The 15,527-nt window shown below is 43.4% G+C and overlaps 1 protein-coding gene across 1 annotated transcript in view; it reads left to right on the top strand.

The window, feature by feature from the left end:
- The window catches only part of mtbp (MDM2 binding protein), an 83,819-nt gene that overhangs the window by 11,750 nt on the left and 56,542 nt on the right, over nt 1-15,527 (top strand). The window contains exons 7-10 of the mRNA XM_078216888.1: nt 213-327; nt 7,960-8,094; nt 9,181-9,275; nt 14,833-14,905. Coding sequence (XP_078073014.1) covers nt 213-327; nt 7,960-8,094; nt 9,181-9,275; nt 14,833-14,905 — 418 coding nt within the window. The remainder of the gene's footprint in view (nt 1-212; nt 328-7,959; nt 8,095-9,180; nt 9,276-14,832; nt 14,906-15,527) is intronic.

Raw genomic sequence — 15,527 nt, 5'->3', positions numbered from 1 at the left:
ATTGAAGCTAATCTCAAAGATGTATTTAAGAGAAAGCGAGGTAGGAACAGAGTTACTGGTTAGCTGAGGGAGGAGACCTACGTGGAGCATAAGTGGCGTACTTCTGTATGTTCTATGTAACTAATGATACAACTTAGATAACAAGTAGTTACTTCAAACTATAATTTATTATTGCCAAGTCCAGGAATCTAACATAATTTATCTAATTGTAGTTGGCAGAAAATTGCAGAATACGTGGGAGCAACTATCGTGGACCCAGAAAGTTTTGAGAAAGTGCTTGATCCATTGGTGATGTGGAGAGGGAAGGTGCACATCCAAGAGCGAAAGGTAAACTGTTGTGTCTCTATCATTACACGATAGAGAATAACCTAATTAGTGTATTATATTTCTGTGGGCACAGGAAATTTCCAACAGAGAGTGAGAAGGAGCTTTAATTTTTGTTCACCTTTTCACTTGGTATGAGCTTGTTTTTAAAAGAAATCTGAAGGAGTTTACAAATCAGGTCCACTAAGCGGACAGTGTTCCAGCTCATTAAGTGTGCAGCGGCAGAGGCCATCCCCCACTCGACAATGTAACAACAGCATGATGAGGGCAAATTGTTGATTTTCATGATAAATGTGGACAAATGAATTTATAATTAGAATGCAAAAATAAGGACAGAATGTCCAAGTTTTAAATGGAATCTATATAATGCTTGCCCCAATTCCGTTCTCTCATGCTGCCTCTCCGGAAGACTACATGTCACCTCCCTGGAAATTGGATAATATCTATTGAGGTATGAATAGAAACCAGAAGCAGGGGTAGGCTATTTGGCATTTTGAGACTGCTCTGCCAGTCAGTATGATCATGGTTGATCCTCAATCTGAAGGCCATATCCCTGCTTTCTCCCCATACCCCTTGATGCTGTTTAAAATCTTTAAGAACAAAATCTTTCTTGAATACATTCAGTGACTTGGCCTCCACAGAATTCTGTTCTTGATTCTCCAACCAGGAAAAAAATATCCTTTTTGCAGCTAGTCTGTCCAGCCCTGTTAGAGTTTTATACATTTCAATCAGATCTCCTCTCATTCTTCTAAACTCTAGTGCGTACAGGTCCAGTAGAATCAATCTCTCCTCAAAGAATAGTCCGGCCAACCCTGGTATCAGCCTAGTGACCCTCCACTGTACTCCCTCTATGGCAAGTATATGCTTTCTTAGGCAGAAAGACCAAAACTGTACTCAATGCTTCAGGTGTGGTCTCACTTCTGTAGTAAGACATCTCACTTCTGATCTCAAATCCCCTTGCAATGAACGTACCATTTGCCTTCCTAATTGCTGCTGCACCTGTCTTGCCATTTAGGTTGACTGGAAAGGCAGTGGCATAGTGGTATTATTGCTGGGCTAGTAATCCAGAGACCCAGGATAATGCTGTTGCGACCCAGGTTCGAATCCCACCATGGCAGATGTGAAATTTATTTCAGTGAAAATCTGGAATTAAAAGTTTAATGATGATCACAAAGCCATTGTCAAGTGTCGTAAAATCTCATCAGGTTCACTAATGTCCTTTAGGGAAGAAAATCAGTTTAGCAATGGAAAAATCTTCATCTTGAAATATTTTTCAATTTTCAATCCTTAATGAAGAAATGGAAGCAACAATTTTCATACTCCTTGCTGGGCTTAATTTCAAGTTTGTATTATTTGTCCCCCTGTATAACTTTTAGAAATTTTGTAATGCGTGAATGTATTTTAGTTAAACCTTTATTTTGGCTCCATTATCTCCTGCACCTTGGGGGTTTCACTGTAAATAGGTGAATGATCGTGGGTTGCACCTTCAGTATTCCTCTGCATATTGTTGACTGTATCTCACTGGAACGACGAAGGTTGAGGGGCGACATGAAAGAAGTCTACAAGATTATGAGGGGCATGGACAGAGTGGATAGTCAGAAGTTTTTTCCCAGGGTGGAAGAGTCAATTACTAGGGGGCACAGGTTTAAGGTGGAAGAGGCAAGGTTTAAAGGAGATGTACGAGGCAGGTTTTTTTACACAGAGGGTGGTGGGTACCTGGAACTCGCAGCCTGTGGGAGGCTTTCAAGTGTAAGTTTATAGGGATTCAGGACCAGATTCAGGATGAATGATAAGTATGGCAAGTTTTGGGAACCTTGGATAACGAGAGATCTTGTGAGCCTAGTCAAAGAGAAAAAGGAAGCATTTGTCAAAGCCAGGAGCCTGGGAACACACGAAGCAAGTGTGGAATACAAGGAAAGTAGAAACTTAAGCAAGGAGTAAGGAGGGCTAAAAGGGATCATAAAAAAGCCTTGGCCAACAGGATTAAGGAAAATCTCGAGGCTTTTTAATACATATATAAAAAGCAAGAGGGTAGCCAGGGAGAGGGTTGGCCCACTCAAGGACAAGGGAGGGAATCTATGCGTGGAGCCAGAGGAAATGAGCGAGGTATTAAATGAGTACTTTGCGTCAGTACTCACCAAAGGGAAGGACTTGGTGGATGATGAGTCTGGGAAAGGGTGTGTAGATGGTTTGAGATCATGTTGAGATAAAAAAGGAGGTGGTATTGGCGTTCTTGAGAAACATTAAGGTAGACAAGTCCCCAGGACCTGATGGGATATACCCATGAACACTGAGAGGGGCAAGGGAGGAAATTGCTGGGGCCTTGAGAGAAATCTTTGTATCCTCACTGGCTACAGGGAAGGTAAGAAGTTTAACAACACCAGGTTAAAGTCCAACAGGTTTATTTGGTAGCAAAAGCCACACAAGCTTTCGAAGCTCTAAGCCCCTTCTTCAGGTGAGTGGGAATTCTGTTCACAAACAGAGTTTATAAAGACACAGACTCAATTTACATGAATAATGGTTGGAATGCGAATACTTACAACTAATCAAGTCTTTAAGAAACAAAACAATGGGAGTGGAGAGAGCATCAAGACAGGCTAAAAAGATGTGTATTGTCTCCAGACAAGACAGCCAGTGAAACTCTGCAGGTCCACGCAACTGTGGGCGTTACAAATAGTGTGACATGAACCCAATATCCCGGTTGAGGCCGTCCGCGTGTGTGCGGAACTTGGCTATCAGTTTCTGCTCAGCGACTCTGCGCTGTCGTGTGTCGCGAAGGCCGCCTTGGAGAACGCTTACCCGAATATCAGAGGCCGAATGCCCGTGACCGCTGAAGTGCTCCCCAACAGGAAGAGAACAGTCTTGCCTGGTGATTGTCGAGCGGTGTTCATTCATCCGTTGTCGCAGCGTCTGCATGGTTTCCCCAATGTACCATGCCTCGGGACATCCTTTCTTGCAGCGTATCAGGTAGACAACGTTGGCCGAGTTGCAAGAGTATGTACCGTGTACCTGGTGGATGGTGTTCTCACGTGAGATGATGGCATCTGTGTCGATGATCCGGCACGTCTTGCAGAGGTTGCTGTGGCAGGGTTGTGTGGTGTCTTGGTCACTGTTCTCCTGAAGGCTGGGTAGTTTGCTGCGGACAATGGTCTGTTTGAGGTTGTGTGGTTGTTTGAAGGCAAGAAGTGGGGGTGTGGGGATGGCCTTGGCGAGATGTTCGTCTTCATCAATGACATGTTGAAGGCTCCGGAGGAGATGCCGTAGCTTCTCCGCTCCGGGGAAGTACTGGACAACGAAGGGTACTCTGTCCACTGTGTCCCGTGTTTGTCTTCTGAGGAGGTCGGTGCGGTTTTTCGCTGTGGCGCGTTGGAACTGTTGATCAATGAGTCTAGCGCCATATCCTGTTCTTATGAGGTCCCAGAGGATTGGAGAATAGTCAATGTTGTTCCTTTGTTTAAGAAGGGTAGCAAGAATAATCCAGGTAAGTACAGGCTGATGAGCCTTACATTAGTGGTAGAGAAATTATTGGAGAGGATTCTTCAAGACAGGGGGATTTATTCCCATTTGGAAATAAGTGGACGTATTAGTGAGAGACAACATGGTTTTGTGAAGGGGAGGTCGTGTCTCACGAACTTGATCGAGTTTTTTGAGGAAGTGACGAAGATGATTGATGAGGGTAGGGCATTGGATGTTGTCTACATCGACATCAGTAAGGCCTTTGACAAGGCCTCATGACAGACTGGTGCAGAAGATGAAGTCGCATGGGATCAGAGATGAGCTGGCAAGGTGGATACAAAACTGGCTGGGTCAAAGAAGACAGAGGGTAGCAGTGGAAGGATGTGTTTCTGAATGGAGGGCTGCGACAAGTGGCGTTCCTCAGGGATCAGTGCTGGAAGCTTTGCTGTTCGTAATATATATAAATGATTTGGAGGGAAATGTAACTGGATTCGTTAGTAAGTTTGTGGACGACACAAAGGTTGGTGGATTTGCAGATAGCGATGAGGATCATCAGAGGATACAGCAGGATATAGATCAAAGAACAAAGAACAAAGAACAATACAGCACAGGAACAGGCCCTTCGGCCCTCCAAGCCCGCGCCGCTCCCCAGTCCAGGATTGAATCCTGAATCCAGGATCCCCACCCAATTTTCCAGCCTATCTACATACCAATATCCTATCCACCGAGCTGTCCCTCACAGCTACGATGCTTTGTTCATTACAACCTATTAACTTACCCCCACCCCCCCATTCCAGACCATGTGATCTCCAGGGAGAGGCGAAAACCCAGAGTGAAAAACCCCAGGGCCAATATGGGGAAAAAAAAATCTGGGAAATTCCTCTCCGACCCCCTGAGGCGATCGAAACGAGTCCAGGAGATCACAATGGCCCCGATCGGAAAATGCTTCCCAACCCTAGTCATTTCCACTTCCACGAACACCATATGAATCCCCTGCCCCCGAGACAGGTTCCCAACTATCCGCAGTATCACTCTGTACTGGCACCAGCAAGATGATCGTAGAATGAAGCCTTGAAACGAGAAACCAGGAACAATTAGCCCGCGCCGCTCCCTGGTCCAAACTAGATCACTCTTTTGTATCCCTCCATTCCCACTCCGTTCATATAGCTGTCTAGATAAGTCTTAAACGTTCCCAGTGTGTCCGCCTCCACCACCTTGCCCGGCAACACATTCCAGGCCCCCACGACCCTCTGTGTGAAATATGTCCTTCTGATATCTGTGTTAAACCTCCCCCCCTTCACCTTGAACCTATGACCCCTCGTGAACGTCACCACCGACCCGGGGAAAAGCTTCCCACCGTTCACCCTATCTATGCCTTTCATAATTTTATACACCTCTATTAAGTCTCCCCTCATCCTCCGTCTTTCCAAGGAGAACAACCCCAGTTTCCCCAATCTCTCCTCATAACCAAGCCCCTCCATACCAGGCAACATCCTGGTAAACCTCCTCTGTACTCTCTCCAAAGCCTCCACGTCCTTCTGGTAGTGTGGCGACCAGAACTGGACGCAGTATTCCAAATGTGGCCGAACCAACGTTCTATACATCTGCAACATCAGACCCCAACTTTTATACTCTATGCCCCGTCCTATAAAGGCAAGCATGCCATATGCCTTCTTCACCACCTTCTCCACCTGTGACGTCACCTTCAAAGATCTGTGGACTTGCACACCCAGGTCCCTCTGCGTCTCTACACCCTTTATGGTTCTTCCATTTATCGTGTAGCTCCTCCCTACATTATTCCCACCAAAATGCATCACTTCGCATTTATCAGGATTGAACTCCATCTGCCATTTCCTTGCCCAAATTTCCAGCCTATCTATATCCTTCTGTAGCCTCTGACAATGTTCCTCACTATCTGCAAGTCCTGCCAGTTTTGTGTCGTCCGCAAACTTACTGATCACCCCAGTTACTCCTTCTTCCAGATCATTTATATAAATCACAAACAGCAGAGGTCCCAATACAGAGCCCTGCGGTACACCACTAGTCACAGGCCTCCAGCCGGAAAAAGACCCTTCCACTACCACCCTCTGTCTTCAGTTGGAGACTTGGGCGGAGAGATGGCAGATGGGGTTTAATCCGGACAAATGTGAGGTAATTCATTTTGGAAGGTCTGATACAGATAGGAAATATACAGTAAATGGCAAAACCCTTAAGAGTATTGATAGGCAGAGGGATCTGGATGTACAGGTACAAAGTGGCAACGCAGGTGGAGAAGGTAGTCAAGAAGGCATACGGCATGCTTACCTTCATCGGCCAGGGCATTGAGTTTAAAAATTGACAAGTCATATTGCAGATTTATAGAACCTTAGTTAGGCCGCACTTGGAATACAGTGTTCAATTCTGGTCGCCACACTACCAGAAGGATGTGGGGGCTTTGGAGAGGGTACAGAAAAGATTTACCAGGATGTTGCCTGGTATGGAGGGCATTAGCTATGAGGAGAGGTTGGAGGAACCTGGTTTGTTCTCACCAGAACGACGGAGGTTGAGGGGAGACCTGATAGAAGTCTACAAGATTATGAAAGGCATAGTCAGAGTGGACAGTCAGAAGCTTTTTCCCAGGGTGGAAGAGTCAATTACTAGGGGGCACAGGTTTAAGGTGCGAGGGGCAAGGTTTAAAGGAGATGTACGAAGCAAGTTTTTTACACAGAGGGTGGTGGGTGCCTGGAACCCGTTGCCGGGGGAGGTAGTGAAAGCAGATACGATAGTGAGTTTTAAGGGGCATCTTGACAAATACATGAATAGGATGGGAATAGAGGGATTTGGTCCCCGGAAGGAGAAAAGGGTTTTAGTTAAGTTGGGCAGCATGGTTGGTGCAGGCTTGGAGGGCCGAAGGGCCTCTTCCTGTGCTGTAATTTTTTGTCCTTTTGTTCTTTGTATATTAATTGTGGTTAACTCCATGCTGCTGGAGGACATTGATCAGATGGTTATTTGATAACAAATCAGAGCTGCATGGTAGCATGAATGAACAGTCCAAGGCGCTGAATTCAGGTTCTGCCAAGGTGTGGGTTTGAGTTCCACCACTGCCAAATCTTGAGCAGATATAGGGAGATACTTATGTGTGCGGGTTCGTTTTGGAGGTGTATGCTTGTAATCTTTGATTCTGTGTATAACTCTAAACTGAGTAAGGATGGGCTCTGGTTTCTTCCTTCATGAGCTAGTTATCAGGAGTTATCGAGTGTGGATATTGGTGATGTGGCTGAGGTTATCTGCTTTACATCTAAGGAGAAGTGAGAATGACCGGGAGTCAATATTTGGAAGTGATACTGTTTAAACAAAAATTCGAAGCCTCTAGCACCACCTTTTCAGGAACTGGATTTTAAGCATGGTGCTTGAGGTGGTGAGCTTGGAGGTAGCATGTTCCTGACATACAGTATGGAAATACAGTGGGAAGAAACCTCTACAGGAAGTCAGAAGGAACTGAAAACATGAATGGTATGGGAATCTTGTTCACCAGGACAAGTCTTTACTTGAACTTAATCTAGTTTCTTACACCCCAGTTCAGCTGAGTCACCTTATGCGAGCATTGAAACATTTAGCAGTTGAGAATTTTGTGAAATCAACCCTTCACAAATGTTGTAACTTTTAAAATTTTGTGCCATAGATTTTGTTTAAGGTCGATGTGAGGTTATTTTTGCATACCTTTTCTTTTATCGCTTTCTGAACGCATAATGTATTTTGCAAGCTGTATTTTGCAAAAGGGCGACACGGTAGCACAGCGGTTAGCACTGCTGCTTCACAGCTCCAGGGACCTGGGTTCGATTCCCGGCTTGGGTCACTGTCTGTGTGGAGTTTGCACGTTCTCCTCGTGTCTGCGTGGGTTTCCTCCGGTGCTCCGGTTTCCTCCCACAGTCCAAAGATGTGCGGGTTAGGTTGATTGGCCATGCTAAAATTGCCCCTTAATGTCCTGGGATGCGTAGATTAGAGGGATTAGCGAGTAAAATATGTAGGGATATGGGGGTAGTGCCTGCGTGGGATTGTGGTCTGTGCAGACTCGATGGGCCGAAAGGCCTCTTTCTGTACTGTAGGGTTTCTATGATTTCTATGAGCAGCTGAGTATGAAAGCAGAGAATAACTCGTATGTTGTAACAAAGACATTTTTACTTTTTCGTGTTTCCCTAGTTTGCCTCTGGCGTCACGTTTGCAGGATTCTGCTTGAGAGGCAGCACTCAGAGATCTTGGAATCATTTAATGAGCTCCTGCGCTTTGACTGAAAATGCATCCACAGCTCCTAGAACAACAGATACAAAAAGAGAGGTGAACATTTTTCTTGTTTTCTTGACTGAGTTTGTACTGGGCATAATGAGCAGAAAGGAATTCATCATTCCTCTGTGTGTGTGTGTGTGTGTGTGTGTGTGTGTGTGTGAGAGAGAGTGCTGATGAGTGGGCTTCAGTCTAGACATTGTGCCCAGATGGTCCAATAATAGTCAACTTTTAATATGTTCTCTGAGTGGAGTGTCCCCACTCAAATTGCCAAAACTAATGTCATCAAAATGTTAGGGGAAAACATTATTAACCGTATGCCCCAAAACTAATTAAAATGTCTAAATCTTTGTCTCAGCCACATGTATTAAGTTGCAGCTAAATCTTATTTGGAGATTTTTAATTTGCATCTGAAAGTGGCGAGAAATAACTTGCACGACATCGAGAAGTGTGAAAGGCTTTCTTTAATCTACCGATAAAATTCATTTTGTATTTTGATGGATGTTTATACTGTGCAGTATCTAGAATGGTTGGTTTACCTCACCGCGAGGGAAGTTCTAATCATGGGGAAGGTGGGATGTAAACCATCCTAGTTCTGTATTAACACAAAGAGCTTCCTCATCATGACCTCATTTAAAAGGAACTATAATGTCTTCAATGTTTAACTTAAAAAGCTAACAGTTGACATGGCTGCACATTTACTGAAGGAGAAGCGACAGAATAACATTATTTTTCCAATGAGACCGGAAAATATGAACTCGGTCATGACTTCATCACTGGTGACATTTTTGGCCTCACAATGAGATTACTTTCTGCGGTGCCACATTATGTATTCTGTCACTCACTGTTTTAAAAACACAAGAGTTGATAGTGGCCCCTAATTTAGGAGAGTTTGTAAAGATTACAACTAAGGAACACTATTTTGATTTTATTCGCATTGCCAAAAAGCAGCCAGAGAAGTATTGGCCAGGATGCGCGTCGAATACATCAAACTGTCTGTTTTATAAACAGAGTTTTATGAGTTTACTTAATAAAATCTATGGAGTTGACTTGCAAGTATTCCATTTAATGAAAACATCCTGATGTTTATATATCCTTGGTAATACTGCCTCGTAGATAATTATAATTTTTTTTTCTTAGGCTTTTCATTATTATCAACCAGTTCTGGATTTTGTGCAGTTGGTGGCGCTCTCAGACCTTCCTCCCTACTTCCTTTCTGGAATTGAGTTTGAATTGTATCCTTGTTTCCGATTAATGTGCTTTCAGTAGCTTTTTTGCAGGTTTCCCTCCCCCCACATATTTTGTGAGCTGCACTTGTTCAATTTCACTCTTTTGACTTCTTAAGAAATGACATGATTTCTTGTGCATTTTTTTAAATGCATGAGATTTGACATGCCAGTATCAGCATAATTTAAAGGGATTGGATTGAAATTGGAACAGGAGTTGGCCATTCTGTTGGAATGAATCTTGGATCTGTACTTCAAGTATATTTACCCTTCTTTGCTCCATATCCCTCAGGTAAAACAAAAATCTATTGACATCAGTCATGCAACATTTAATTGACACCCCTTTTTGTCCACAGATTTTTAGGGCAGCAAATTCTGAATTTTAACCACCCTCTATCTGAAAATTGTTTGCTTATTTCACTCCCAAAGGGCGTTACTCTTAACTTTAAGGTTATGTTCCCTTGTTGGGGACTCTCTCATCTGGAGGCATAGGGTGGAATTCTCCCAAAAATAAACTAAGTGTCTAAGGTGAGAATAATGGAGCGATCCACATTGGTCTCCCAGGTGGGCACCGCACTGCAATCGCCCCACGCTCAGTCACTTTGTTTTGGAGCACGGTTTAGGTACACACCGGTACTGGGGCGGTATCGGGCGGGTAGGGCCTAAATACGCTGGTGAGCCTGGCTTCTTTATAATTTTCAATGACCTTGATTAGATCCTGAACCTTTCAAATGCAAAGTCAAGCTTTAGTGACTTGTCTTTAGTGACTTGTAATTTAGCCTTTCAAGCTCTGGCTTAATTGTGGAAATTTGCACAGTATCCACTCTCCTCCAAGGCCAAAATAGTTCCCACATTGAACTCCATCTGGAATTAGTAACTAGTAGGTATTTTGCATCGTAAGTTAGTTCTTAGAATACTTGAACCTGAATTTATATTTGCTACAAGTAAATTGTTGCAGATTGTTTCAGCCACTTTAATGGTTTGTATCTAATATAAATGATTAGGGTTTTGCTGGGAAGTGGAATGAAATTAGTAGTTACTTCAGCGCTGCCTGAAACAGAAGAATGCTATTGTTTCATTGCAACTCCTTTGTGCCTCTGGAGTTTATTCTGAGTTGGAAATTTATCATTAAATCTAACCGATGCGTTTCTTCTTTCTGCACATTACAAGAGTTTAAAAAATAAATCTTCTACTGCAAAGCAACGCAAGCACTTGTTTTTATAAATAGACGCCATTCTTTGTGACCAAATCTATTTCTTGCTAGGCACTAGCTGATGTAGAGATACTGTTTCTTGAGACTTACTTTGTGGTGGTGAATGAATAACTTCAATCCTTTTCTCTTCATTTCCTCTTTCTGCCTTCCTCTGGCGGCTTGTTTTAATCAATGCAACCTTGTTCAGCTGGTATAATGAGATCGGGTAGTGACACAGATCAAAGGGAATTGCATGTAAAGTCTGCGGAGAATCTAGATCGGTTGTTTTATTTTACTCTTGTATTAAATAATGGTATTTTTAAACATCTTCTGTATTTCCTTTTGCCTTGCAGAAGGTATAGGATCTCTTTCACTGTGAGTGATGTGGATTGTTGCTCTTCAAGTGTTTTTTTAAAATTCCCCAATGTCAAATGATTTAGTGATGATTTGGGGTTTAATAGAATCGTAGAAATTCATGATCAGGCAAGTGATGAGGCTAGCCCAGTGCACTAGGGCTGTGCTGACGCCTGCAATGGTGGTTTGCCCAGACTAGACCTGATGAAGGTGCAGCGCTCCGAAAGCTTGTGCTACCAAATAAACCTTTTGGACTTTAACCTGGTGTTGTGAGACTTCTTACTGTGCCCACCCCAATCCAAAGCTGGCATCTCCACTTCATAGCTTGGATCTTGTTTGTCCCTCATGTGGGGACCATGAATTGGATTCAATTTGAATCGGATTTTTTGCTTGGAATAAAAGTGCCAAAAAAGAACCGAGGCCATTCAGCCCACCATGTTCATTATGGTTGTTGAAGAGCTATCCGGCCTAGTTATACCATCCTGCATTAGGATTGTAGACCTGCAGGTCAACGCTCCTCAAGGAGACACCCAGATACTTGGTAAATGTGGTGAGAGTTTCTAATATTTAAACCAGACTGAAACTGTAATAAACAGTTTATAAATAGTGCAATTTATGAATTATACTTGCTGCATATTAACAATTTGGTGTTAGTAAGTTTATTCTGTTTTTTTTAGAATTGAGAATTGAAACTGGTTTATATAGACTCAGAGGTTTACAGCATGGAAACAGGCCCTTCGGCCCAACTTGTCCATGCCGCCCTATTTTTTAAACCCCCTAAGCTAATCCCAATTGCCCGCAATTGGCCCATATCCCTCTATACCCATCTTACCCATGTAACTATTTAAATGCTTTTTAAAAGACCAAATTGTACCCGCCTCTACTACTCCCTCTGGCAGCTTGTTCTAGACACTACCCTTTGTGTGAAAAAATTGCCCCTCTGGACGCTATTATTTAGTACTGACTATCTAGCTGATCTGTGCCCCTCATTATTTTATAGACCTCTATAAGATCATCCCTCAGCCTCCAAAGCTCCAGAGAAAAAAGTCCCAGTCTATCCAGCCTCTCCTTATAACTCAATCCATCAAGTCCCGATAGCATCCTAGTAAATCTTTTCTGCACTTTTTCTAGTTTAATAATATCCTTTCTATAATATGGTGACCAGAATTGCACACAGTATTCCAAGTGTGGCCTTACCAATGTCTTGTACAACTTCAACGAGACATTCCAACTCCTGTATTCAATGTTCTGACCGATGAAACCAAGCATGCCGAATGCTTTCTTCACCACTCTGTCCACCTGTGACTCCACTTTCAAGGAGCTATGAACATGTACCCCTAGATCTCTTTGTTCTGTAACTCTCCCCAACGCCCTACCATTAATTGAGTAAGTCCTGCCCTGGTTCAATCTACCAAAATGCATTACCTCGCATTTGTCCAAATTAAACTCCATCTGCTATTCATCAGCCCACTGGCCCAATTGATCAAGATCCCGTTGTAATTGGAGATAACTTTCTTCACTGTCCACTATGCCACCAATCTTAGTGTCATCTGCAAACTTACAAACTTTACCAGGATGTTGCCTGGTATGGAGGGCATTGGCTATGAGGAGAGGTTGGAGAAACTTGTTCTCACTGGAACAACGGAGGTTAAGAACATAAGAAATAGGAGCAGGAGTAGGCCATCTAGCCCCTCAAGCCTGCCCCGCCATTCAACAAGATCATGGCTGATCTGAAGCGAATCAGTTGCACTTACCCGCCTGCTCCCCATTAAGGGGCGACCTGATAGAAGTTTACAAGATTATGAGGGGCATGGACAGAGTGGATTTGGCCCATATCCCTCTATACCCATCGTACCCATGTAACTGTCTAAATGCTTTTTAAAAGACAAAATTGTACCCACCTCTACTACTGCCTCTGGCAACTTGTTCCAGACACTCACCACCCTCTGGGTGAAAGAATTGCCCCTCTGGACACTTTTGTATCTCTCCCCTCTCACCATAAACCTATGCCCTCTAGTTTTAGACTCCCCCACCTTTGGGAAAAGATATTGACCATCTAGCTGATCTGTGCCCCTCATTATTTTATAGACCTCAATAAGATCACCCCTCAGCCTCCTACGCTCCAGAGAAAAAAGTCCCAGTCTATCCAGCCTCTCCTTATAATTCAATCCATCAAGTTTCAGTAGCATCCTAGTCAATCTTTTCTGCACTCTTTCTAGTTTAATAATATCCTTTCTATAATAGGGTGACCAGAATTGCACACAATATTCCAAGTGTGGCCTTACCAATGTCTTGTGCAACTTGAACAAGACATCCCAACTCCTGTATTCAATGTTCTGACTGATGAAATCAAGCATGCCGAATGCCTTCTTCACCACTCTGTTCACCTGTGACTCCACTTTCAAGGAGCTATGAACATGTACCCCTAGATCTCTTTGTTCTGTAACTCTCCCCAACGCCCTACCATTAACTGAGTAAGTCCTGCCCTTGTTCAATCTACCAAAATGCATCACCTCGCATTTGTCTAAATTAAACTTCATCTGCCATTCGCCAGCCCACTGGCCCAATTGATCAAGATCCCATTGCAATTGGAGATAACTTTCTTCACTGTCCACCATGCCACCAATCTTGGTGTCATCTGCAAACTTACTAACCATGCCTCCTATATTCTCATCCAAATCATTAATATAAATGACAAATAACAGTGGACCCAGCACTGATCCCTGAGGCACACCGCTGGTCACAGGCCTCCAGTTTGAAAAACACCTCTCTACAACCACCCTCTGGCTTCTGTCAAGAAGCCAATTTTGTATCCATTTAGATACCTCACCCTGGATCCGGTGTGATTTAACCTTATGCAATAACCTACCATGCGATAACTTGTCAAAGGCCTTGCTAAAGTCCATGTAGATAACATCAACTGCACTGCCCTCATCTACCTTCTTGGTCACCCCTTCAAAAAACTCAATCAAATTTGTGAGACATGATTTTCCACTCTCAAAGCCATGCTGACTGTCCCTAATCAGTCCTTGCGTCTCTAAATGCCTGTAGATCCTGTCTCTCAAAATACCTTCCAACAATTTACCCATCACAGATGTGAGGCTCACTGGCCTGTAGTTCCCAGGCTTTTCCCTGCAGCCCTTTTTGAACAAAGGCACAACATTTGCCACCCTCCAATCTTCAGGCACCTCACCTGTGACTATCGATGATTCAAACATCTCGGCTAGGGGACCCGCAATTTCCTCCCTAGCCTCCCACAATGTCCTGGGATACACTTCATCTATAAATAATTGAGCAGTACAGCTTTTTTCCTTTTTCCCAGGGCGGCACAGTGGTTAGCACTGCTGCCTCACAGTGCCAAGGACCCGGTTCAATTCCGGCCTCGGGTCACTGTGTGGAGTTTGAACTTTCGCCCCGTGTCTGCGTGGGTTTCCTCCAGGTGCTCCGGTTTTCTCCCACACTCCAAAGATGTGTGTGTTAGGTGGATTGACCATGCTAAATTGACCCTAATGTCAGGGGATTAGCAGAGTAAATATGTGGGGTTACGGGAATAGGGCCTGGATGGGATTGTGGTCGGTGCAGACTTGATGGGCTGAATGGCCTCCCATTGCACTGTAGGGATTCTATGAATTTATCACTGAAATGCTTGTGGAAAATACGACTTGCAAAGGTCCAAAATGTTTGTTTTGAGGACCAGCTATGCCCATGGGTGGACAAAAAAGTCATAAAACAATGAAAATGATCACATACAAATTTAAGTTTCTAATTACCATTGCAATGCAGCAAGGCATTAATGATTAATGTTAACATTACAATAGAATGTGAGTGAGCATTCAGTCTTTATAGTCTGTAATGATAGAGTGCTTGTGCTGTACTCTCACTTTTTAATTTGTTTTTGTATATTCTGGAAACAATGATCTTTGGGGAGACATTCCCCACGTTCTCTATTATGTTATGAGGCCTTAGCGATGAGTGTCATCTTGTCTTTAATGTGTTGAGTACCTTGATTAAAATACACAGCGCTTTATCAAGAAGTGATGTCCATGGCAAATCCAAGCTTCTTCTGAACCAACTTGGTTCTCTACAAGGGAAGGTATGTTCTTGCTGTCTTCTCAAAGTTAAATTTCCAAACAAAGTGTTGAAAATCTTTTATCCTTAAGTAACGGAGCAAGTGGCTGTCTGTCTACTCATTTCTGTTTCTCCCGCTGTAATGTCTGTTGAGGTGTATGGTTATAGCTAGAGCCCTGGTCATTTTGGAAAAATTACTTTGATGAGATGATTAGTGGAGTTGACCGAGGAGAACCAGTGGATGTGGTTTATTTAGACTTTCAGAAGGCTTTCGACAAGGTTTCACACAACAGACTACTATTTAAAGTTAAAGCACATGGGATTGTAGGGAATGTCTTGAAATGGATAGAAAGCTGGTTAGCAGATAGGAAGCAAAGAGTTGGCATAAATGAGTCTTTTTCTGATCGTCAGTCAGTGACTAGTGGGGTTCCGCAGGGATCTGTGCTAGGAGCCCAACTGTTCACATTATATATTAACCTTTGGAAGAGGGAACTGAATGTATTATTTCCAAATTTGCAGATGATACAAAGTTGGGTGGGAGGGTGAGCTGTGAGGAGGATACAGAGAGGCTTCAGTGTGATTTGGACGGGCTGAGTGTGTGGGCATCTGCATGGCAGATGCAGTATAATGTGGATAAATGTGAGGTT

The sequence above is a fragment of the Mustelus asterias genome, chromosome 7 (genome assembly GCF_964213995.1).
Source record: "Mustelus asterias chromosome 7, sMusAst1.hap1.1, whole genome shotgun sequence".
Classification (NCBI taxonomy): Eukaryota; Metazoa; Chordata; class Chondrichthyes; order Carcharhiniformes; family Triakidae; genus Mustelus; species Mustelus asterias.
This window is presented reverse-complemented; position numbering and strand designations above follow the sequence as displayed.